This window comes from Cnephaeus nilssonii (assembly GCF_951640355.1).
Source record: "Cnephaeus nilssonii genome assembly, chromosome: 5".
Lineage (NCBI taxonomy): Eukaryota > Metazoa > Chordata > Mammalia > Chiroptera > Vespertilionidae > Cnephaeus > Cnephaeus nilssonii.
In genome coordinates this window covers 33,615,796-33,642,849 of record NC_137076.1, presented here as the reverse complement: position 1 = coordinate 33,642,849, position 27,054 = coordinate 33,615,796, and the positions used below count along the sequence as shown (strand labels likewise).

General features: G+C 44.6%; 1 protein-coding gene across 2 annotated transcripts in view; it reads left to right on the top strand.

Annotated features, from left to right (window-relative positions):
* The window catches only part of FBXO16 (F-box protein 16), a 57,892-nt gene that overhangs the window by 29,316 nt on the left and 1,522 nt on the right, over nucleotides 1-27,054 (top strand). For both annotated transcript variants that reach the window (XM_079773256.1, XM_079773255.1), the window contains exons 5-7: nucleotides 2,901-3,065; nucleotides 8,682-8,914; nucleotides 14,313-14,415. In XM_079773256.1, coding sequence (XP_079629382.1) covers nucleotides 2,901-3,065; nucleotides 8,682-8,914; nucleotides 14,313-14,415 — 501 coding nt within the window. The remainder of the gene's footprint in view (nucleotides 1-2,900; nucleotides 3,066-8,681; nucleotides 8,915-14,312; nucleotides 14,416-27,054) is intronic.

Below are 27,054 nucleotides of genomic sequence, written 5' to 3'. Positions count from 1 at the left end.
CATATTGCCAACGAAGGGCTAATTTTTCTATATTTTATAGAACGTCTATAGTAAGAAAAAAAGACCACCTGGCTGGTGTGGCTCAGTGGTTGAGAGTCGACTTAAGGGCCAGGAGGTCATGGATCCATTCCTGGTCAGGGCATATGCCAGGGTTGCAGGCTCGATCCCCAATAGGGGGCTTGCAGGAGGCAGCTGATTGATGATTGTCTCTCATCATTGATGTTTCTCTCTTTCCCTCTTCCTTCTTCTCTGAAATCAATAAAATTATATATTTTTTAAATAAAATGACATTTTTAAAAAGAAAGAAAAATAGACCAACAACACAGCAGAAAAATGAGCAAAGGGAATGAACAAGTAGTTCACAGAAAGAAATGAAGATGTTTCTAAAATATGTAAGCTGCTTAGTCTTACTATGTCATGTCATCTTTCATGATACAGATGGATAAGTTTTTTTGTTTTTTTAATATATTTTTACAGAGAGGAGGAAACATTTAATATATTTTTACAGATAGAGAGTCAGAAACATTGATGAGAGAGAAACATCGATCAGCTGCCTCCTGCACACCCCCCACCAGGGATGTGCCCACAACCAAGGTACATGCCCTTGACCGGAATCGAACCCGGGACCTTTCAGTCCGCAGGCCGACGCTCTATCCACTGAGCCAAACCGGTTTCGGCTGGATTGATAAGTTTTTAAAATAATATTCTATATTGGTGAGGGTGTGAGGAGACAAAAGCACTTTCATATATTGTTGATAGATAAATTGGTACAACCACCATGGAGAACAAGTTGGGATCAATTACAATTTTTAATAATGATTCCCTTTGACCCAGCAGTTCCACTTCTTGGAATTTACCTGATGGGTATACTTCAACCTATGCAAAATTACGTCTATGTAAGAATATTGCAGCATTGTTTGCAATAGCAAAAGTTTAGAAATAATGGAAATGTCCACCATTAGGAGACTAGTTAAATAAATACCAACCATCTCCAAAATATATCATCAGTGAAAAATGCAAAGGTGCAGAATTGTCCTACCATTTTGGAAAGATAAAAGAACACGTGCATACTTGTTAATATAGACCTAGAATACTTCTGAAATGACACACAAGAAGCTGGTCGCAGTGGTTACATCCGGGGAGGAAAATGAGGGACTAGAGAACAGGGACGAGAGAGAGACTTCCTTTTTAGTGTGTGCCACTTTGTACCTTTGGATTTAGTATTAATGTACATTATTCTAAAAACAAAACAGTTTTTAAAAAGAGTATATCATTCTAAATGTCCAGTAATATGATAGTATTATATAGCCATATGATAAATTATTATGCAACTATTAGAAAACATGATTTGGAAGAACAGAGATACTTATGATATGTAAAATGAAGAAAGCATGATTTTAAATTGTATATAGAGTTTCCCAATTTTGTTTCTTATATGCCTAAAAAAAAAAGACTGAAAGGAAAAGAGCTCTACCAGGTTGTTAATAATGTTCATCTTTAATTGATGGGTTTTTATACATTGTTTTTCTTTAAACTTCTCAGAAGTTACCAAGTTTTCTACATGCGGATGCTATCATTTTAAGGAAACATTATTTGAAATAGCTATTCTTATAATCTATGAGCACCACAAGTCAATCTAGCACGATTTTAGCATTGTATTTATTCTCAGTACTGACCGTGAGGAAGACACAGATCATTATTCTTCATCTAGGTTTAAAGGAAACAATAAATTCATTGCACTAAAATGAGCTTTGAGCTGTTTAAAAAGGTATATGGGGGGGGGTCTTTTATAGTTTTGAAAGCTCCTATCTACCCTTCAATTCTCATTTCTCTACCTTAAAAAAACAAACAAATACCTTATCTACCCTGGGGGGAAAGCTTAGCTTAAATATCCAAGTCTAAATAAGATCTAAGGAAAAGGAGGAAAAGAATGACAATGCAGACATTTTTCTCCCTATCCCCTCCCTCCAAAACCTCATCTCACCATATAGGGATTAAGGTTGGAGTTTCATTCTGGGTTGGACAAAGTAGATCTGATTTCTGTTTCTGCCTGAGGGGCTCTATCAGATCCTCTAACCTTTTTCCTTCTTCTAGCCCTGAACTCTTATTTCTTCTAATTGTGCCTCCTCTCTCCTGCCTGACTCATGTTCAGCACATAAAACAGTGCTACACATAGTAGGAACTCAGTAAGTGGTGGATGGAAGGAGGGAGGAAGAGATGTGATAGATAAGTAGATGTTTGGATAGCAAGACCCATTATAGAGTGTTCTGTTTGTTTGTTTGTTTATTTATTTATTTGGTGTTCAAAATTATTAATTATTCTTAAAAAAGAGGATAGTTTTCCAAGGATGAAATTTGGATTTGAATGTTAGTAGTCATCTTTGCAGTTCTTACAGGTAAGACCCAGATGTTTAGTCTCATGTGGGACACACCATATAGTATCGGGATTTGTGTTCTGTTTATAAAATTTATATTTTAGTTCAATCATAACAATGAAGGGAAAACATACCATGTGCAGCCCTGAGTTTCTATAGCTCTCATATAACTTCCACATGAAGTTCAGGAACCTTGATGAACTTCCAAAGTCTAACTGAGCCTCAGTTTCTTCATTTGCAATATGAGAGTAATAATTATATTTACTTCCATAGGTTGCTATGAAGGTAGTTAATAGGTGCTCGATAAGTATATGTTGACTCAGATCCTGAGTCTGAATTAGAATTTGAAGAAAATTGTTCTGCCCGGGTAGGAAGCACTTGAGGTAGGAGGTAACTATTTAAGCTGTGAATTGGAGGAAAAGATAAAAAATGTTATCTAGGGTCCAAGGTGACAGTTTAAAACCTAGAGAAAGTGAACATGTAAACTGAGTAGGTCCTTTTTTTCCTTCAATTGTTGTTTTTCCAGGTGAGCTGGCACTGGAAGAACTTAACTGAGCTGGATCAGCTCTGGATGCTCAAATGCTTGCGGTTTAACTGGTACATCAGTTTCTCTCCAACGCCCTTTGAGCAGGGCATATGGAAGAAGCACTACATTCAAATGGTGGAGGAGTTTCATGTTACCAGACCAAAGGTAAATTTGGGGCAAAAAAAGCAACCAAGTTACAAACATCAGTTATTTAGGAAGTCTAGAATGAAGACTAAATGATCACACTTGAACTTGGAGGAGGGAGTTGGTTCGAAGGAAGAATACTATGACTTCAAAATTCTCTTCTGAGAACTTGACAGCCCGTGCCAAGATATCTATGACCACTGAGAGCCCTCGTCTGACTCTCCCAAACCACCGTTCCACTCAGGAAGTTCGGGCTGTGGAGCTCCTCACTCTGTCCAGGTCTTGGATTTCCACATCCCTGCCTCACTAACCCTCCCGGCCTCCCCCGACCCCACAACAATTCTAACACGGGGATTCTGTGGGTAGTGCAGTATTTGTTACATATGGATCAGCAAATTCCACTTTACTAATTCAAATATTCTATGATTCTTCGTGGTGAGCTGAAGTATATTTTTGTAACATTTATAAGGAAAAGTTTTCCAATAAATCCATAATTACAGAAGGTCATAATGAGCATATTAAAGTTCTTTTTAAGCTGGAAACTACCAGCGTAAAGCATTTACATATGCTAATATATAAAGAGCCAGGGTCTGTCACGACCTAAACGTCCGGATAGACGACCAAACACCAAGCTAGGGTCCCAGCCGGCACGGTGGAAGTCAGTCCTGGGTCCCGGCCAGCACGGTGGGAGTCAGTCCTGGGTCCCAGCAGCCTGTGGTGGGAATCAGTCCTGGGTCCCACGGTGCGGCGGCAGGAGGGAGCTGTGGGAACAGAGCCATGCTGCCATCAGACTGGCCTCTTGGTCCCTCCCTGCCGGCCCACGGGCCCGGGGAACCAGAGCCATGCTGCGATAGGACTGGACCCTACCCGAGGGGTCCTGGATTGTGAGAGTGTGCAGGTTGGGCTGAGAGACCACCCCCCCACCCCCCGAGTGCATGAATTTTCATGCACCGGGCCTCTAGTAATCATAAAAAGTAAAATAAGAAATTTTTTTCTAGTGGCTTTCTATGCATTATAACCAATGTATGTATTCTTATAGTCACTGTTAATTATAGGACATTTTTATGAGCATTTTATTTATGGCATTGTCTGTACACATGTAGAGTTGTGCATAATTTTGTACAATGAACGAGTTCCTGAAAAATTGTGCGTAAATTAAATTTTTAAATGATTTTTAAAACCACAGGGGTATCATATTCTATGAAAAAGCTGCAGTGAATCCTTTTAAAATTGAAGAATCCTTTTGAAATATGAATAGTCAACTTCTAAATTGCTCATTTAGGTTAGTTTTATGAAAGTAAGATACATTTACATTTAATATAGTAATAAACTATGCATAATTAATGTTATCACAATTGCAATGATAAAACTAGTATTTCTAATTTCAGTAATGGGTGTGCTCCATGAGGATTTCTTAAAAAAAATTTTTTTTAAACTGCAGTGATGGAAAAGTTATTTTCAAAATTACCATAGCTATGATATCTTTTCTCATAGGGCTTTTCTTAACTCTCATTCTCATTTGTGGGCTGAAGCTTGGGCTGTTCTGGGGCAGAGGAGAGAAAAGTGACTAGCCAATTTGTAGAATGAAAGGAGGTTTTGAACATTATATATAAAACTAACTTCAATGCTTTTTTTTCTGCAATAACTCTTTCTACAGAATATTTCTGTATAACTATATTTAAAATAATGACTAGTTCTGATGCAAGAAAATGTCTTCCTCTTTGCTTAGCATTAAATGTCTGTAGGGAGTACTTCGTTATATTAAACTTGTGTTTTTCTGTTAAAGAAATAAACCTAAATTAGAAAGACAGAGGTTAATAAAATCAACTAATAATTCTATTTCTTAGAAAGACTAAGTTTATAAAGCATCTGACTAATGTTAATAAAGTCATCTGACTATGGTTTTAAGGTCAACTGTCAGCACCACACTTGAATAATTTGTGTAATCCCCTCTGAGGTTGTTCCAGTGATGGTGTACACAGGCAGTCACTAGAGTAGAGCATAACTTACCTTCCCTCATTTGCCAGCACCATCTCCCTTCCCTCCAATACTTTGTCCTTGGCATGAAAACATTTTAAAAACAGATGGTAGTGGTTAAGAATAGTTTCCCCAACCTTAAAATGAGACAACTGGACTAGAATAATATTTATAACTGTCTGTAAAGCTACAATATCTGTACCAAGAAACATAATTTCAATAATACTTCATCTAGAAAAGAAGAATAAGTTAAACCCAAAGTAGATAGAAGGAAGAAATAATAAAGAGCTGAGATCAATGAAATTGAAAACAGATAAACAATAGGGAAAATCTATTTTCTATCAATGAAACCTAAGCTGCTTGTTTGAAAACATAAATAAAATTGATAAATTTCTGGCTAGCCTGCTAAAGGGAAAAAAGAGAGAACACATAAATTACTAGTAGCAGGGATGAAAGAGGGAGACATCACTACAGATCCTGCAGACATTAGGACAATGAGAGAATATTATGAACAATTCCATGTCCTTAAATTCAACAACCTAGATGAAATGGACAATCCTTAAAAACCACAAATTGCCAAAAACAGTCTCAATAAGAAATAGAAAACATGAACAAATCTTTATCAATTTAAAAATTGAATTCTTTTAAAATTTTCCACAAAACTTCAGACCGAGATAGCTTTATTGGTGAATTCTATCACACAATTCTACACAAATGCTTTCAGAAAATAGAGGAAGAAGGAACACTTCTGAACTCATTACCTTTATACCAAAATCAGATAAAGATTTTACAAGAAAACAAAACAAGACCACAGACCAATATCCCTCATGAACACAGATATAAAAATCCTTTTAAAATATCAGCAAATTAAATCCAGAAATTTATAATATATGATGACCAAATGGAATGTACCCGAGGAGAATAAGGTTGGCATCCTATCTAATAAAAGAATAATATGCAAATTGACCATCACTTCAACACACAAGGTGGCTGCCCCCATGTGGTCAAAGATCCTGCCCCCATGTGGACACAAGATGGCCACCGCAAGATGGCCAGCAGGGGAGGGCAGTTGGGAGAGACAAGGCCTGCAAGGGAGGGCAGTTGAGAAGGACCAGGCCTGCAAGGGAGGGCAGTTGAGAGGGACCAGGCTTGCAAGGGAGGGCAGTTAGAGGTGATCAACCCTGCAGGAGAGGGCAGTTAGGGGTGACCAGGCTGGCAGAGGAGGGAAGTTGGGGGCAAACAGGCTGGCAGGGGAGCAGTTAAGCATCAACCAGGCTGGCAGCGGAGTGGTTAGGGGGTGATCAGGCTGGCAGGCAGAAGCGGTTAGGGGCAATCAGGAAGGCAGGCAGGCAAGCATTTGGGAGCCAGCAGTCCTGGATTGTGAGAGGGATGTTCGACTGCCCGTTTAGGTCCGATCCCACTGATCGGGCCTAAACAGGCAGTTGGACATCCCTCCAGGGGTCCCAGATTGGAAACGGTACAGGCTGGGCTGAGGGACAACCCCCTGCTGTGCACGAATTTCGTGCACCGGGCTTCTAGTATTATTATAAATATCAGTCATGCTCGTTTTGGCAGCACATATATTGGAATGATACAGAGAAGACTAGTATGGCCCCTGTGTAAGGATGGCATGCAAATTTATAAAGCGTTAAAAAAAATCAATCGATGTAATTTACGGAAAAAAAAGATTTGTGATCATTTCAGTACAGGCAAAAGTATTTAACAATAAAATCAGTATATACTCATTTAAAAAAATCTCAAAAAGATTAGGTGAACAAAAATTTTGCTTACTTAATACAGAAGAATCATCACAGTTTTCATTATTACCTATTATGTTAAAGTGTCAAGCATTTTATATTTTTTGGAGTTAATGATGTTTATTTATATGTGATTATTATCATTTATGCCTGATGTTTTCCCCCTGAGACTGATTTTTATTATCACTTATTATTTATTCCCAGGACTATTAAATTAGACCTCCTTCAGCAAAAGCAGATAAATTTCATGCAATATTAGCTCAGAGAAATGAAATGAATGCCCATTCAAAATGAGACCTGCACAGACTATTGAGTAGTAAACCAATAATGAGCTATCAGAGATCCTATCTAATAAAAGAGTAATATGCAAATTGACCATCACTCCAACACACAAGATGGCCACCACAAGATGGCCAGCAGGGGAGGGCAGTTGGGAGGGACCAGGCCGGCAGAGGAGGGAAGTTGGGGGTGACTGGGCCTGCAGGGAAGGGCAGTTGGGAGGAACCAGGCCTGCAAAGGAGGGCAGTTGTGGGTGATCAGGCCAGCAGGGGAGGGCAGTTGGGGGGGACCAGGCCTGCAGGGGAGGGCAGTTAGGGGCAAACAAGCTGGCAGGGGAGCAGTTAGGCATCAATCGGGCTGGCAGGGGAGTGGTTAGGAGGTGATCAGGCTGGCAGGCAGAAGCGGTTAGGGGCAATCAGGAAGGCAGGCAGGCGAGCAGTTGGGAGCCAGCAGTCCTGGATTGTGAGAGGATGTACGACTGCCCGTTTAGGCAGTCGGACATCCCTCGAGGGGTCCCAGATTGGAGAGGGTGCAGGCTGGGTTGAGGGACACCCCCCGTGCACGAATTTCATGCACCGGGCCTCTAGTATAAATATAAAATCTTTTCTTAATCTATCAGATTATAATCATTCATTAAATGAATAAATATATATATATATATATATATATATATATATATATATATATTTAAACTGTTATGTGCTGGGTACTTGAGTGCAATGATCCCAACCATGCTTTCAAGGAGCCTAGTCTAGTGGCCTTGGACAAGACAAATTAATGAGTACTAAGTGCTCTCCTGTAATAGAAATATATACAAAGAGCAGTTGAAACAAGGATAAGAAACTAACTGATTCTGCTTGGAGGCACTGGGGAATTTCTTAATTTTCACAAGCAATTCAAACAAACCAATTCACCCAGCAAAGCTCCCCTAATCTCTTAAAGAACAGAAATTAAGCCTTTAATGGCCTCTCAACATACCAATACCATTTCCCTTAGGCTACAACCACATGAAAACCTTAGGAATTTCACACACACAAAAATAGACTTTCAATTTAGGAAATTAAAGCAAAAGTATTAGGGGGGAGCGGATGAGGTTTTGATAATTGATAAAAATCTATAGACTATCCCTATATAACTTGAAATTGTCTGTATGGGTTAGAGGTAATTGGGACTGGAATACTTTTTTGAAAGTATACGTTTTCATGGATAAATTAATTGCACTTGTGGAAACCCTATACAATGATGCGGTAAAGGAGGTGGCAGTACCAGGCAGAGAGGTTCATTGTATGGTCTTGAAGCAAGACAGTCCTGGATTCAAATTCTGACCCTGTGTCTTAAAACTTCAGTAGTAGCAGGCCAATTAATTGGTTTGTCCTATCTTCAATTTCCTCTTCTTTAAAATGGGAGTAGTAACGATTACCTTTTAGAGTTATTGTGAAGGTTAAATAAAATAATATATGAAAACTTCCCAAGACAGTGCCTGGCACATAGCAAGTACTCCTGGGTTGATGGCTGCTGTAATCATTGTCACCACCATCGTGGTGATAATGATGATATTCTTTGTTTTATTGTTGTTATAATTACAGTGTGTTAAGAACAGAAATAGTCATTAATTGTCTTCTAGACATCTCCGAAAGATGGATTTGTGGTTGCTGATGTTCAACCAGTGACAGGCAGTTCTCCAGAGGAAAAGCAGTCTCCGTCATCGGCTTTCCGATCTTCTTCCTCTTTAAGAAAGAAGAATCACTCAGGGGAAAAAGAACTCCCACCCTGGCGATCCTCTGACAAGCATCCAACTGATATCATTCGCTTCAATTACCTGGACAATTGTGACCCCTTCGAGCAGATCTGGCAAGGGTGAGAAGTTCCATGTCCTTCTTCCCTTGTTTGCTTTTAGAAACAATTGGCTGGCACTTCCATGTGAAAAGATGAAAATAGAACTTAAGTGAATATATAAGTGCTTTTCCATACTTAGAAGTAAAAAGTAATAGAAAAGTAAACAAGCTGTTTATTGGTAAAATTTCCCTGTTCATTAGGATTTGTTTGTGTTTTATAGCTTTAACTAGAGACCCAGTGCACGAAATTCATGCACTGGGGATGGGGGGGTGTCCCTCAGCCCAGCCTGCACCCTCTCCAATCTGGGACCCCTCAGGGGATGTCTGACTGCTGGCTCCCAACTGCTCGCCTGCCTGCCTGCCTGATTGCCCCTAACCGCTTCTGCCTGCCAGCTGATCACCCCCTAACCACTCCCCTGCCAGCCTGATTGACGCCTAACTGCTCCCCTACCAGCCCGATTGTCCCCAACTGCTCTCCCCTGCCGGCCCGATTGTCCTTAACTACTCTCCCCTGCTGGCCTGGTTCCCCCCAACTTCCCTCCCCTGCAGGCCTGGTCCCCCCCAACTGCCCTCCCTCCCCTGCAGGCCCAGTCACCCCCAACTGCCCTCCCCTGCTGTCCATCTTGTGACCACATGGGGTGGCCATCTTGTGTGATGGCATGATGGTCAGTTTGCATATTATCTCTTTATCATATGGGATGATTTAACATTACAACTTCTTTTACTTCTATTTTAATCTAGCACCATAGGGTTCATCCTATTTTTTCCATATTTGCACCTCCCTTCTCTGACAGTAAGAAACCTGACTCTCATATTTATTTATTGTTCATTATATATATGTTATATGTCACATATATTATACATTGTACAGTTCACCCTTGAACAACACCAGTTTTAGAAGTGCTGACCCCCATGTGGTTCAAACCCACATATAAATTTTGATTCCCCAAAAACTTAACTAGAGTTGGCCCTTTGCATCCATAGATTCAACCCACTGTGATTGAAACCAGTGTTTTTCATCTGTGGTTGGGAATGCAAAATAGTGTTTTCAATGTGCAGTTGGTTGACTCACTCTGTCTGAAAATCAAGAGAAAAAATATCCTCCAGTGAGGATTAACAAAAAACAAAAAAACACACCACAGACTTACAAACTAGAATTCAATATTTTCTTATGGTTCTCTTTGCCTTTAGTCTGAGCCTATCTATATATATAAAAGGCTAATATGCTAAGTGACCCTCCGACCGTCCAACCGGTCGCTATGATATGCACTGACCACCAGCTCAACGCAGGAGCTGCCATGACTTGCACTGGCCATTTACAAAGAAACGGCACCGCAGACCTGGTGCCAACAAAGCAACACTCGGCTTCCTCCAAGTGGGACACTGGCCCCGCCACCACCCCAGAGTGACAGCCCACCAAATTGCAGCCAATGCTGCCAAGATCCCATGATGCAAAATGTGGCCCACAGCCCAGTTCAGCCCAGAAATGGTCACTGTGGGCACCAGGTAATTATGTCATGTCACAATGCCTGGCTTCCTCTTTCTAGAGACTAGCCTCCTTGGAGTTTCTTCAGCCCAGGAACATGACTTGCTTTATAGCCAGGTGCAAACATTTTACACTTTAATCAAATGTCTGTGAAGCATTTTCCCGTGCCTCATCTCATTTGTTCCTCACAGAAGTCCTGGAGTAGGTAGATAGGAGACTCAGTAAAATCCTGTTTTCTTTTTATTAACTGGAAAACCAAGATTTAGAAAACTTAGAAACTTAACCCGACTGAAAAGAAGTAAGAAATGGTAGACCTTGAAAATGACTTCAGGTTTTCTCACTGCATAGAATATAGTCAAACACTGCTGCAGTTAAATATTTCACCCTTTGTTCTCCCTGCGTGAGCCAATAATAATCTGCTTCATGTTGATATTTACTGCTGTGTTGCTGACAATTACCTGAAAGAGAAGTTGGGGTGCTTCATGGGGCTGGAAAAAGTTTAGCTAAATCAGAAAGCAGGTCTAATAAAGCAAGTTTATATATATATATAAAGCTCTCGCTGGCGCCAATCGCATGCGTGTGTTTCCATCTGTCATTGTCGATCGTGAATTTGGTTGACACTTCTATAATAGAGAAAGGGCAAATAGTGATATTAAAATATTCCTTCTAATTAATTTCCTTCCAATGTGCACGAATTCGTGCACCAGGCCTCTAGTATAGTCATAATACTGTGTTCTAACGTTATGTGGGTATGTTAATACCTCCTTCTCTGTGGGTAGGTCACATGGTTCTAAAGTTAAAACCATATGAAAGTATACCAGAAGTGTATGCAAGGTATACTCAGAGAATTGCCACCCCCATCTCTCCCACTCTGTTCCCACCCTGTTATCTTTTCTACCCCATTCCCACTAACAAAGCTCATTAATTTCTAGTTTATCCTTCCAGGGTCATTTTTTACACAGAGTTATAAAATACATCATTTTTCAACTATCTGGCAAACTTTAAAGTTTGGTAATATGTTCTGTTGGTGAGGCTGTGAGCAAACGCTGGTAGAATTTACTGATAGCTGGTGGAAATATAAATTGGTACAGACTCTATGGAAGGAAACTTGACAATATCCAGCAAGAATACATATGTATTTATATTTTGACCCAGCAATCATACTTCTAGGAATCAATGTTGAAAATACTAAAAGTACATCTGCACAAGGATATTTATTGCAACATTGTTTGCAATATTAAAATATTGGCAATAACTTAAATGGCCATACATAGGAGAGTGTTTGTTGAATAAATCATGTATGGCCCATTCACACAATGGAGCATGAGGCAACTGTAAAATGAATGGGGAAGATCTCTATGAACAGATGAGGAGTGATTCCCAGGGTAGGTTATTAAATGAAAAAAGCAAATTTCAAAAGAGTATTTATAATATTCCACCCCTATATAGAAAGGAAAAAAAGTAAGAAAATATAGATCTGTATCTATGTATACATATGTATCTGTTCATTTGTTAACACACACATGCATATACAAAAGATAAACAAAAATTAAGAAAACAAATTTTGAAATATTTGAATGTTTTAATACATCTGCTATATTTTTAGAATGTATTTCAACAGATTAACACCAAGGCACCCATAGGATAGTGGTGATGTACAGGCTCTAGAACCATACTGCTTGGGTGCAAATCCAGGCTCCCATACTTCTGTGTGACCTGGGGGACTCCCTTAACCTCTCTGTGCCTCTGTTCCCACATCTGTAAAATGACAATAATACTGATACCTAAGTTATAGGATCTATTCATCAACATAGACCAGATGCTCAGACTCTTCAAAGAGTCAGTCAGTGTCATGGCGGGGGTGAGGGGGGTGGGGAGAGAGAGGTGGGAAGAATGTTCTATAACATAAGAGACATAACAACCAAATTCATTATGAATCTAGATGGAATTCTGGTTCAAAAAATAAAGACTTTAATAGGCATTCTTGGGGCAATTTGATATAGACTGGGTATTAAATGATTTTAAGGAATTACTATTCATTTTCTGAGGTATGGTGATAACTAGTGTGGTTAGTTAGGCAAATATCTTTATCTTAGGAGATGAGTGTTGAAGTATTTAGGGGGAAGTTTCTGCAATTTTCTTTCTTACACTGTGACAAATATATACATATGTATAGATGGTGTGTGTATGTATGTGTGTTCATATATGTATCTATACAAAGGGATAAAGCAAAATATTATCAGTTGTTGTATTTAGTTGAAGAATATATGGATAATCACCATACTATTCTTTCAACTATTCTTTTTTTTTTTTAATATATGTTATTGATTTTTTACAGAGAGGAAGGGAGAGGGATAGAAAGCTAGAAACATCGATGAGAGAGAAACATCGACCAGCTGCCTCCCGCACGCCCCCCACCGGGGATGTGCCCGCAACCAATGTACATGCCCTTGACCGGAATCGAACCTGGGACCTTTCAGTCCGCAGACCGACGCTCTATCCACAGAGCCAAACCGGTTTTGGCTCAACTATTCTTTATGTTTGAAATTTCTTAAAAGCTGGGGGAAATTTTTTAAAATATATTTTTATTGATTTCAGAGAGGAAGGGAGAAGGAAAGAGAGATAGAAACATTAATGATGACAGAGAATCATTGATCGGCTGCCTCCTGCGCACCTTCCACTGGGGATCCAGCCCTCAACCAGGCATGTGCCCTTGACCGGAATTGAACCTAGGACCCTTCAGTCCACAGGCTGACGGAAAGCTGGGGGAACTTTTTGAACATTAAGCAGCAAGAAATATTCAGCAAAACTGATCTTTTAAAATAAAATTTTATAATGGAAGTTCAAGTATATACAAAAGTAGAGAGACCAGAACCCCTTGTAACCATCACCCAGCAGTAATAGGTTTCAACTCGTGACCAATCTCATTTCATTTATTCCTCACCACTCTGCCCTTCCCCCAGGTTATTTTTGAGACAAATCCAAAAGTCATACATTTTCATTCATACATGTTTCGATGTTTTGTCCTTAGGATATATTCTATTAAGAATATTCAAACAGCCTAGCCAGTGTGGCTCAGTGGTTGAGCATCGACCCATGAACCAAGAGGTCATGGTTTGATTCCGGTCAGGGCACTTGGGTTGCGGGCTTGATCCTCAGTGTGGGGCATGCAGGAGGCAGCTGATCAATAATTCTCTCTCATCATTGATGTTTCTATCTCTCTCTCCCTCTCCCTTCCTCTCTCTGAAATCAATAAAAATGTATTTTTTTAAAAAAAGAATATTCAGACAAATTACTGTGTTAAAGTCCCATAAAGAAATTATTCTGTGTGTGCTAATGCCACCAACTCCACAGACAAGATAATTTGTTTTATTTTGTTTTTGATTTTAGGGATTTTCATCCTTCATTTTATTTTAAAATTTTGAGAAAAATTGAGATGGTTCCAAAGTAAAAGACAAAACAAAGCAAAGTACACGTGGAGAAGTCTAGCTTCTGCTCCTCCCCTTCCATACTGTTCCTTGTGCCTGATTGGGTCACAGGGGAATCCTACTTATGGGTAACGATTTTTCAAAATGCTATGCTGTAATCCTTCCATTTGAGAAAACATAAACACACACACACACACTTTTTTTGGAAATAAATAATAGCATACAATACGTACCACTTCACCCAATTTTCCTTTTCTCATGTGACACTATATCCTGGAGATCACTCCACAGTTGTATCCAGAAATATTCTGCCTTCCTTTTTACAGCTTATAACACTTCATTGTGTGGGTGTAGAGTTTATTTTACCAGCTCTCTATTGATGGACATTTGGCTTGCTTCCAGTTGAGTGAAGATAATCTTTTAAGTCATAGTAACAACAAAATCAAATGGCCAAAGTTTTAAAATGAATATTTGTCATTTCTCCAATGCTCTCCACCAACTTACAGAAGAAAAAAAAGACATGAAACGACCCCAGATGCCAGCCGACAGTCACATGATAAGAAAAATAAATTGCGGGACAGATCTAAGCTAAGAAAAGCACAGTCACTGGTGAGTATTGCTTTCAAAAGATTCCCCATCAAAGCCATAGCCAGTTTGGCTCAGTGGATAGAGCATCAGCCTGTGGCCTGAAGGGTCCCAGGTTCGATTTCAGTCAAGGGCACGTACCTGGCCCTGGTCGCAGTATGTGCAGGAGGCAACCAATTGATGTGTCTCTCACCTTGATGTTTCGCGCACTCTAAAAAATCATTGGAAAAATATCCTCAGAGAGTATTAACAAAACAAACAAACAAAAATTCCCCACCATAATGTTAATGAAAAGCGCTGGGTCTCTAATCCTGTTTGTGAAACTGAATTTGTTTTTTTAATTAGAATCAAGCCGTGGTTTAAATCCTGGTCTCTGGAAGGGACTGACAAGCTGTGTAACCTTGAAGATGCCCTTCATTTAATCTCTGAGCCCTTGTTTTCTCCTCTGTTTAAAACAAAACAAAAAGACTAGATGAACTGATGTGTATGAATCCGCTTTGAGAACTATACAGTATAAAGGGAACATTCTTATCATTTCCGTTTTCCTTCTGCTATGAGTCCTTTGGTGGGGGTGCTATAGAAATTTCTCTACAGAAAGCACTTCTCTATAGAGTGAAGGTTCCACTGACCTAAGAAAAAGGTACACTTTCCTGCTACCAGTGGAGTGTGATCATAACGGTGCATTTCCAGTAACTGCAGAAAAAGTGAATTCAGAACTTTTCTCTCCCTAATGAAAAAAATAGCTATTTGACGACCTAATGAAGTCAGTAAATTATCATTTCATAGCAGAGATTTCCAAACTGGTTCTATAGCCCCAATGGATCCCTTTGAGCACATGAGTCTTTGGTGCAAGGTAGAAGGGAATAAGGGTGGAATCAAAAGTTCACATTATTAGTAAAGATTTAGAAAAAAAGCAGCTGAGGATACACACTGAAGGAAAATGAATATAAAATGCATGTCAGTTGGGAGGAGAAAAAGTAGATACTCGTGAGTAAATCACTTTGATAGCTCTGCTTTCAAGCCCTATTACTTTCTGTTTAAATTTATTTTCAAGTGTTATTATATTCAAAAAAGAGAGAGAGAGAGATGAGCTTTTTAAAATAGGGCTATTTGTATTCTGAGGGACCAATTTTGTTGGGCTGGATGAGGCTTATCACAGGCAGATGTGCAAATGCCCAAGGGAACGGGGATGCTTAAAGCAGAGCAGTAAAATTGTCAGTGAAAACCATTAATCGAAAAAAATAACTTTATGAGGCTTATCACACAGGCCATTCAGGCATGCTTCTGTCTGGTTTCCCGGCCTCTCCCAAGCCAGGAGTAGAAGAGAAATCTGGGGGAGATGAGGGAATTGAAGGACGATAAAAGTTGATGGTGATGTATGCTTACAAATTATCAGCACAAACATTTCTCTGGCTTAAGAAGGAAAAGAACAACAAAAACCAAAGGCTAAACAGAAGCCTTCTCCACGGGCTTTTGACATTAACCATCTGTCACATACTAGCAGGGCTTGCCTAAGTTGAAATATTTGTTATAAATTAAAAACTTTAAAAGTTGTACTGCTAATTAAAGCCCAAAGGGAAACCAGGACAAATTAAACAATGATAAAGAACAATTATGCTATGAATAAATAAAGTTCGTGACTGTATTGATCTACGTGTATTGTTTATGTAACTATACTAATTACAGTCACTATTTATGCTTGGTAGTTTTGCTGAGAAGCACAGGCATCATCAAACCTTCCAAAAGTATGTGGAGATCTTGGACTGGGTGATGATGCCCATGATAACTGGCTGTGAGTGTAGCCAAGGCCCCCTCTCCATGAGGTAGCAGTTTGCCCTCACTGTAGGCCACCTCCCTCTTAGACATAAGCAACCTCCTAAGTGATGCAAGATGCTTGAGAAAATGAAGAGACGCCGGTGTGGGGCTGAGAGAGGAGGAAATGGGTATTGAGGAAACTCAAGGAGGGAACCCAGGGAGAGTCAGGAGTAACTAAAACTCTGACCCCTGCAGCTGTCGAGGTTGGTAGACTCAGCCGAGGTGCGATTGCGATGGAAAAAATTACATATTCACTTGATAGAAAGTTCTTGTGTTATATAGACAGGTTTATTTTCTAGGGAGATTTCAGGAGAAACTAGAGAAACTAGGGAAGCAGGTGGAACTTAGGGGAATACATTACAAAGGCAAGGAGGAGAGGGACAGATCCCCAAAGTCTGCCCATGAGGTTCCTGAGATCTGAACACGTGAATATTCCTTGCCTGTCTCTCCGCGCCCTCCCCCCACCCCGTCCCCCGCCGCCGCCCCTCGCCCCCATAAATAGAAAAGGGGCGTATGATACTTGGAGAAGTTAAAGCTTTGTGAATGGAAGGGTTGGAAGAGAAAAAAAGCACAGGAGTGCAGAAGTATACAAAGAATATTCCTTAGGCTTTTATGCCACTGGGGCCATCCTCACTTTACCCTATCAGGACTTAGAGCCTTCAAATATGAGAGTTCTCTCTAAAAAGAGAAACAGCCTTAGGGAAACAGTTTCAAGTCTACATGCATTGCTGTGAGCTTACGCTGTTGTCTATTATTTCATAGACTAGAGGCCCGGTGCACGAAATTCGTGCACTGGGGAGGGTGTCCCTCAGCCCAGCTTGCACCCTCTCTAATATGGGACCCCTCGGGGGATGTCCAACTGCAGGTTTAGGCCCGATCCCTGTGGAATCGGGCCTAAACCTGCAGTTGGACATCCCTCTCACACGGATCGCCCCAGGCACCCCCAGGGAGCGGCCACGCCCCCATGCCACGCCCCCTGGGGTGCCGATCGCCCCAGGCACCCCCGGGGAGCGGCGGCACGGGCGCGGCCACGCCCCCCCAGGGTGCCGATCTCCCCAGGCAACCCCGGGGAGCAATGGCAGGGGCGTGGCCACGCCCCCCGGGGTGCCGATCGCCCCAGGCACCCCCGGGGAGCGGCCACGCCCCCTTGCCATGCCCCCAGGGGGTGCCGATCGCCCAAGGCACCCCCGGAGAGCAATGGCAGGGGCGTGGCCACGCCCCCCCGGGGTGCCGATCGCCCCAGGCACCCCTGGGGAGCGGCCATGCCCCTATGCCACGCCCCCCCGGGGGTGCCCATCGCCCCAGGCACCCCTGGGGAGCGGCCACGCCCCCATGCCACGCCCCCCAGGGTGCCGATTGCCCCAGGCACCCCCGGGGAGCGGCAGCATGGGCGCGGCCACGCCCTCCGGGGTGCCGATCACCCCAGGCACCGCCAGGGAGCGGGCACGGGCGCGGCCACGCCCCCCCCAGGGTGCCGATGGCCCCAGGCACCCCTGGGGAGCAGCGGCACGGGCGCGGCCGCGCCCCCCCGGGGTGCCGATCGCCTCAGGCACCCCCAGGGAGCGGGCACGGGTGCGGCCACGCCCCCCCAGGGTGCCGATGGCCCCAGGCACCCCTGGGGAGCAGCGGCACGGGCGCGGCCACGCCCCCCCGGGGTGCTGATCGCCCAGGCACCCCCGGGGAGCGGCAGCAGGGGCGTGGCCACGCCCCCCGGGGTGCCGATCGCCCCAGGCACCCCCGGGGAGCGGCAGCATGGGCAGGGCTACGCCCCCCGGGGTGCCGATCACCCCAGGCACCCCCAGGGAGTGGGCACGGGCACGGCCACGCCCCCCCGGGGTGCCGATCGCCCCAGGCATCCCCGGGGAGCAGCGGCACGGGCGCGAACACGCCCCCCACGGGGTGCCGATCGCCCCAGGCACCCCCGGGGAGCGGCAGCAGAGGCGCGGCCACGCCCCCCGGGGTGACGATCACCCCAGGCACCCCCAGGGAGCGGGCATGGGCGCGGCCACGCCCCCCGGGGTGCCGATCACCCCAGGCACCCCCGGGGAGCGGGCACGGGCGCGGCCACGCCCCCCCAGGGTGCCGATCGCCCCAGGCACCCCCGGGGAGCGGCCACGCCCCCATGCCACGCCCCCCGGGGTGCCCATCGCCCCAGGCACCCCCGGGGAGCGGCCACGCCCCATGCCACGCCCCCCGGGGTGCCGATCACCCCAGGCACCCCCGGGGAGCAGCTGCACGGGCGTGGTCACGCCCCCCGGGGTGCCGATCACCCCAGGCACCCCCGGGGAGCAGCTGCACGGGCGTGGCCACGCCCCCCCGGGTGCCTATCACCCCAGGCACCCCCAGGGAGCGGCAGCACGGGCGTGGCCACGCCCCCCCGGGGTGCCGATCACCCCAGGCACCCCCGGGTAGCGGGCACGGGCGCGGCCACGCCCCCCCGGGGTGCCGATCACCCTAGGCACCCCCGGGGAGCAGCTGCACGGGCGTGGTCACGCCCCCCAGGGGTGCCTATCACCCCAGGCACCCCCAGGGAGCGGTCACGGGCGCGGCCACGCCCCCCGGGGTGCCGATCACCCCAGGCACCCCAGGGGAGCAGCGGCTCGGGCGTGGCCACTGGGCACCGCCATCTTGATTTTATCAACGGTCGACAGGCCACCCGGAGTCCCGCCCTCAGCCTCCGCTGGCCCAATCATGGGCATAGCGGAGGTGCGGTCAATTTGCATGTTTCTCTATTATAAGGTAAGATTTGAGTTTTCAGAGCCCACCCCTTAACAGGGTACCTGATTTCCTCTCAAGCTTTCAGCGCTAGTGCTGCCTCGTTGCAGCTGCTGCATTTAACCACCTTTTGGTGTGAATCATTGATGGGAGATGGGAATCAAGCCTAGACCTTTTCACTCATGCTTTATAATTTTGAACATTGTTTATTAAAATTCCCTACAGATCGTCGGGCCGGTGTGCTCAGTGGGTGAGCATCGACCTGTGAACCAGAAGGTCATGGTCCCATTCCTGGACAGGGTACATGTCCAAGTTGCGGCTCGACCCCCAGTAGGGGATGTGCAAGAGGCAGCCAATCAGTGATTCTCTGTCATCATTGATGTTTCTACCTCTCCCTCTCCCTTCCTCTCTCTGAAATAAACAACAACATATTTTTAGAAAATTCTACACATATCAAGAAGTGCCCAAATATTAGTTATTATAAAATTCCATACAGAACAAAACAATTTAAAAATATAAACACCACAGTAGAGCCAGGTGCCATTTTATTTTTTTATTTTCTATTTTTTTATATTTTATTGATTTTTCACAGAGAGGAAGGGAGAGGGATAGAGAGCTAGAAACATAGACCAGCTGCCTCCTGCACACCCCCTACTGGGGATGTGCCCGCAACCAATGTACATGCCCCTGACCGGAATGGAACCTGGGACCCTTCAGTCCGAAGACCAACGCTCTCTCCACTGAGCCAAACCGGTTTCGGCGACCAGGTGCCATTTTTAATTAACCTCCAGAGATTTCCCCATCTCGTGTAAAGATGTGGGAAAAATTTTTTTTTTTAATCCTAAGAGCTGGCCCTACAATTCCTCTTTGGGAAGGGTGAGGAGGGAGCTGTCTCCTGGGGGAGAGCTGTTGATGAGCTTGTAGAGGGAGATGACACCTCGAGGGCTTGGATGTATGGGGCACCCCCTTCAGAGGAGAGGAAACCTGCTCTGCTGGAGATTCGGGAAGTTTGTGGTTTCTGCTCCTTTGAGGGCAGGAGAGAGGGAGCAGAGGGACAGGGGAGGAAAGAGGAGAGAAAAGCCCGCTTGGGTCCAGAAGCTGAGATGAGGTAAGCGAGAGAGACCGGGAAGGTGTTAGACAGTGATACCACCCATCCCATCAAATTTATTTGCTATTGCTGGGAAGTAAACCCTGCCTTCCATCTCTATAGGAAATTCTACTCAATTTGCACATGGAAGCAAGATCTCAAAATCTAGGAGGCCAAGAAAACAAAAGTCCCTTGGGGACAATTCACAAAAACCCGGGGGTGGGGGTGGGTTTTGGACTTCCCAGGCCCTGAAATGGGACTCAGAGGACCCCAGCTGACATCTTGGTTCCCGTTCTTTTTGTCTTTTTCCTACCAAATTAAGTATAAAAACAAATACCTTTTGTCTCTCACTGAACTTTTGCTTGGAGGTTAGACGTCCTCACTTCTAGGTTCTGATTTGGGCACGGATTTCAAAAAGCTTGCTGTTTCAGAGCATTCATTGTAATACAAGTAACCAAAGCCTTGCATTGCCTGCTTACTCTAATTGCCTTAGATAAGACCTTATCTTTTCCTGTGCTCTGCCAAGCCCAGCCTCTGCCGTTACCTCCTTCACCTCTTTCCAGGATCACTTGATTCTGATTATTTAAAATACTTCTTGCCCAGCCGAGGTGGCTCAGTGGTTGAGTGTTGACCTATGAACCAGGAGGTCACAGCTCAATTCCTGGTCAGGACACACACCCGGGTTGCAGGCTTGATCTCCCGTTGGGGGCGTGCAGAAGGCAACTGATCAATGATTCTCTCTCATCATTGATATCTCTCTCTCTCTCTCTCTCTCTCTCTCTCTCTCTCTCTCTCTCCTTTCCTCTCTGAAATCAATACAAATATATTTTAAAAATAAAATAAAATGTTTCTTTAAGCTTTCTAACTCCCCCCCCCCCCCCACACACACACACACTCTGGCTCAAAAGAGGAGGGAAAAGGATTCTATTCCAAAGTAATTCCTGGTTCCTGTCATGGAAAGCATGATGGTTTATGAGTCAGAAAACCCAGGTTTCTAGCCCCAGCTCTACCTTTAACGCAGCAGTCACTCAGCCTCTCTGAGTTTTCCTTTCTCCACGTATAAAATGAGAGTCGGATTCCAACACCTTTCAGGTCCATTCCAGGCTAATGTCTGATCTATGGGCCCCCTAGCTTCCTTCCACATTCCCTCCCCTCTCTCCTGAGACCTGAGGGACACAGCTAGGACTGAGGCTGCTTTACACAGGATAACCAGAAGGTTCCATTATTCCGCGGCTCCTACTTATAAAGCACTATAAACAGGTTTCTGTCTCCCATCTTTTTCTTTGAACCTTGGAAAATAGAATGAACTGAAAGAGAAGAATTTACAAAGCAAAGTTATGCAGGGGTTTCCTTGCAGGCACTCTTTAATAGACTCTCATTTCTGGTGAACTCCCCAGGTGTTTGTTTTATCATGTTTTTCTGTTTGGATGTGCAGAACTAAAAATATCTATAGGAGAGATTTTTAATTATTCAGCTCAGTCAGTGCAGTTCTTGAGAATTCCATTGGGAAGGAAGAATAAGAAAGAATATGGGCTTTGCAGTCGGAGGGACCTGGGTTCTTTTACTAAAGGGCACGACTTTCAATAAGTTTCTTAACCTCTCTGAGCCTCCGTTTCTTCATCTGTTAAATGGGAATATATTAAGTACAATACATGGTTATGTGTCCCCTCCACCCCCCGCTATATACGATCTTATTTTTCACTTTGCTGACCAAGAACACAAGTTTGGTGCCCTAGCCAGTTTGGCTCAGTGGATAGACCATCGGCCTGTGGACCAAAGGATCCCAGGTTTGATTCCGGTCAAAGGCACATACCTCGGTTGCAGGCTCCTCCCGGGCCCGGGCCCTGGTTGGGGCATGTGCAGGAGGCAGCCAATCGATGTTTCTCTCACATCGATATTTCTCTCTGTCTTTCCCTCTCTCTTCCACTCTCTCAACAAATCAATAGAAAAATATCCTTGGGTGAGGTTTTTTTTTTAAAAAAAGAATACAGGTTTAGGACTTAAACAGCCTAAGTTCGTTGCCTGATACCACGATTTTAGTAGCTCTGTGAGTCCAGCCAAGTTATTGACCTCTCGGAGATTCTGTTTTCTCCTGTGTGAAACGGAATTAGTAACAGCACTAACGGGGTTGGGAGGGGGATGTAAAGCATTGAGCACGGCGCCTCCTCAAAGCAGGCGTTCAGTAAATAGTGGCTAGTAGTGGGGCAGCACCAAATCCACAGAGGGAGACGGGAGGAAAGACGAGAGCTAGCTGACGGTGAGCAGCAGCCCAGAGGGGTCTGCCCGGCAGCCGGAAGGGGGCTCCAGCCTTTGGAATAAGCTCTCTTTCTTGCTTTTGCCTTTACTTCTCCAGTTTTCTTTATCTTCTCCCTTTCTCTTCTAGTTTCCACTCTGTAAAATATGCTTGCACCTATAGAGTATGAAATTTGAACCAGCTATTTTCTTTCTTTCCCTGCCTGGCATCTGTACCATCTTGTGCCTGTGAACACACAGGCTCCTGCATTGACACCTGATCTGGGGTGTCCGGTGAGCGTGTGGATTCTGTGTCATGTGCACCCACTGCTTACTAACTACAGCGCTGGTTCTCAATGTCTGAAACCTCAGAGGAGAAAGGCCCACTTGCTAAGAATCTTGGGGGCAAAATGCACCCTCGGGAAGAACCCCACTTAGAGCCTGCATTTCTCCTTTGTCTGCAAGAACACCATTTGCTTGTCCTGTCTTGTTGCCTCTTGTTCTATCACGTGAGGATAATACATGGCCCTGGCGTTTCCAACAGGGGTGATTCTCCCTGCTTCTCTCTCGCTGAATATCTAGACTGGGGCCAAGTGCTGCTGGTTTTTATTTAAGAGCTAAACACCAAATATTGGACACAAATTGCCTTCTCTTCAGGATCTACCAGAAGAGAAGAAACGTGTTTATGAGCTATGTGAAATTACTTGTTATATACATATTATTTATGACATATTTTAATCGCTGTTACTACCGGAGTTTAAAACATGCATGTACATATATAGGGTGTGTTTGTGTGTGTGTGTGTGTGTGTGTGTGTGTGTGTGTGTATAGAACATTTAGTAACATAGTATTTCACCACAAACTACAGTAGAAACTAATTTTCTGAGACATGGATGTTTTGAAATCTGCGTTTATAATCATTACTAACAGCCGTTTGAGCTTTACGGCCTACGAACATTTTGCAACACACCCCTCCCTTATTTCACTTACTTCATGGTGCTCTCACCTAGCCTTGGATTTAAATTTCAAAACCCTGCCTAGAGTTGGTTAGCCTTCCTCCACAGCTGACAGTTTTACCCCAAGGTTAACAGCAAAGGTCTGAGGCTTCCTTAACACCATGCTGATTCTTCTCCCCAACGCCTGGCCTCTGTTTCTCACAGAAGCAGAGTGAGCTGGGAGGGAAGGGGAGCATCCCCTGCACAGGAGCTGACCTATGCAGGGGCTCCCTAGAAGGGTGGCCAGGTGGGTCTGCGCAGCCTTCTGGGCTCCCAGACAGGCAGGAGGGAGGCAGGGTCCTCCTCACGGAATTCCCCGATGGAAAGTCCATGAAGCAGCTCCCTCCTGGGGATTAAGCTGAAGCCAGGAGGAGCCACCAGCCCTCTTAGACTCCCCTCTCAGAGGGAAGCCCCTGGAGCGGGAGGAGGGAGGCAGCCATCTCGTCTGTGCTCTGAGCCTGTATCCCCAACAGTGGCCCTTATTACCCAGCCCCAGGCCTAAGCTTAGACAGTTTGCAGGGCTGAGTCGAAGCTGTGTTCCTATGACTAAAACAAACCAAAAAAAAAACTTCTGGTTTTATGATTTGCAAACACAGCAATCCATATTTATATACAGTTTTAAAAATAACATCCTTCTCTCTTATAAATGGTTTTATCATTGTGGGTTTTGTTTTTTTTTTCTCTTAGAGGGAGAGAAAAGGGACAGGGAAAGAGAGAGAGAGACATCAATTGGGTGATTGAATCTGAGCATGTGCCCTGACCAGGAAACGAACCAGTGACCTTTTGGTGAATGGGACAGCGTGCAACCAACTGAGCCACACCGGCCAGGGCTTTATATACAGCTTCTCCACATCACTCTGAACTGAGAGTCATAATAAAGTGTTCAGGGTAGATTTTTAAAAGGGGATGTGGGTGGGGTCTCCTACAAAGTGAAGATTGTCACCTTCTTTACCTCCCTTTACCATTTCACAGGCTTGGGAAGATTAATGAAATAACAAATATGTGACTCTTTGCACCATGCCCAGCAGTCATGTATTTGCAATTATTATTCACGAGGGGGGCATTGCAGGGGCTGTCATCATCGATCCTGTGTTTACTCCCACATGCCCCTTTACCTAATCTATGCTCTTAAGTTATACGTGGGTTTATCCAATGGTGGTGTTTGTATCAATGATCATTTGCAAATTTCTGCAAATAACATGAATGGAAAACAACAACAAAAGGTCCAATCAGGAGTGACAGATACAGGTAGGGAAGCTGGCATGTGCCCTATTGATAGCCTTAGCCTTAGCCTCCTCTTTCCTGGGTCCGTTGGCCTCAGGAGCGTCTCCCCAATCTCATGACTTCTTTCTGCCCAATAAAATCCAGCCTGAGGACAGGAGTGTTCTATCCCTGCTCCAGAGTCCACCCGCTCAGTGGTTCCGGCCATTGCTCTGAAATGGGGGGGAAAAAAGGAGGAATCATTCATGTGTTTACTCACTGATCCAACAAGTAGTTTACAGGCCCTGGACTCGGCACGAGGGGTACAACCCTAACATGATATGGTCTCTACCCTCCAGATACTTACAGGCAGGGGGTGGAGGGGCGTGAGGGGAAGCTTCTGGTCAAGGAAGGGGTGACTCCTAGGTACTTGGGTTGAGCAATCGTAATGATGTTCCTGCCACCACTACTGAGACTACAACCCAATAGGACATGCTAGGTGTGAGGTAACGGAGTCAGAAGAGAGCTGAGCCTGTGAGCCAGGAGCTCGGGAGGGAGGGCGGGGTGAGAGGGGGTGAGAGAGCAATTGAAGAGTTAGGCGCTGATGGCCCAGGATGTGGCCAAGAACAGAACGCTGGAGAATTCTTTTCTGTTTGTTTTTAATATGTTTTTATTGATTTCGGAGAGGGAGAAACATTGATGATGAGAGAGAACTATTGATCGGCTGCCTCCTGTGTGCCCCACACTGTGGGGACCGAGCCCACAGCCAGGACATGTGCCCTGACCGGGAATCGAACCGTGACCTCCTGTTTCATGGGTCAACGCTCAACCACTGAGCCATGCCAGCCGGGCAGAGAATTCTTGATGTGTAAAGCATGGCCTCACATTTCTCTTCTCCAATGTCCTTCCATTTAAAGACGTAGAAACCGGCTGGAGAGAGGAATGGGCTTTGTGATGATGCCCCAGTACTAGGATTACTGTTGCCACCATCAGTCCGTCCAATCACAGGCCACCACAGATGGACCTGTGTGTATGTGAGGATTGTTTATATCAGCATCGTTTGTAAGTGCAAGACTGGGAACAGCGCAAAAACTTATCAATGTGGTTCATCTATAAATAGACTGTACTACAGCCGTCGGAAGATTAAGGAGGTTCTTTAAGCACTGATTTCTATCACTTGGGAATTTACACTGTTTTAGGAGCTCTGTGCCAGGAACCAGGGGCTGGTCCCCAACATTGGTGAAAAAAGAAAAAAAAAGTTTCCAGTTATTTCTAGATTGTCAGATGCTGTCTAGACCGGTGATTCTCAACCTTCCTAATGCCGCGACCCTTTAATACAGTTCCTCATGTTGTGATGACTCCCAATCATAAAATTATTTTCGTAGCTACCTCATAACTGTAATTTTGCTACTGTTATGAATCGTAATGTAAATATCTGTGTTTTCCAATGGTCTCAGGCTCTACAGCGCGGTTCTCAACCTGTGGGTTGCGACAGGTTGCGAACCGCTAGCAGGGTCACCTAAGACCATCGGAAAACACAGATATTTACATTACGATTCATTAACAGTAGCAAAATTACAGTTATGAAGTAGCAACGAAAATAATTTTATGGTCGGGGGTCACCACAACATGAGGAACTGTATTAAAGGGTCGCGGCATTAGGAAGGTTGAGAACCACTGCTCTAGACCAAGATCCAGGCCTGTCAGGTGTGCACCCGTGTACACAACGTCCTCGAGTTTTCCCCTTAAACTTGTCTTTTCTCTTGTAACAATGAACATTCAAGTCTTACCATGAAGCGAAGAGGGCCTAGGAACTTGCTTTCACGGACAGCAGGGGCGTGTGGACGTAAGGAGACCATCTTCCCTGAGCCCAGCTTGAAGGGAGGAGAAAGCCCACCATCAGGGAAGGCGGTGACCATTACTGAGGGGAGGGAAGGCGGTGGGGGGTAGTCCCTGGGACCTGCCACAGAGAAAAAGGAGCGCTCGAGGAGCCTGCCTGGGCCTGTGGACTTCCCTGGGGGCTTAGGAGAAAGGGGTTCCTCAAATGCAGGGGTAAATAAGTTTTGCGCAGTAATAGGATTAAATTTGAAACTGTTACAGGTGAGGTGTGACTAGCCTATTCTTGAATCACATAGAACTAGTTTTATGGGTTTTTTTCCCCTTCTCAGCAGGTGTTATTTTACTTTCATTGTTACTAAAATAGCACAAAGGAACACTTCTACGTGTTGTCTTACCTTGTGCTGATCTTAGAGCAACACTGAACATGCTTACCCCATGCTGATCTCAACACTGCACACCGGGGAAGAGTATACCTGCCATTCCTTCCCCCTTTCCTCTTCCATTCTAACGACTCGCTGTGTTTAACCCCTGTTTTGCCCGCTCTTTGCCAGAAAAATCAGTAAACATAGATGGATCTCTCTGCTGTAGGCCGGCAGCCGAAGGTTCAGTGAGGTAGAAGAGTCCAGCTTTGCTCCCAGGGAGCCTGCGTTTTCATCAGAAGACAAATAATGACATTCAGAAATACAGAGTCAGTAAAGCACCGAACAGACTGTCAAATTACAGCGGGAAGGCTGGGGAGTGTTGGGGAGGGGGGGAAAGAGATCACCCAAAGGACTTGTA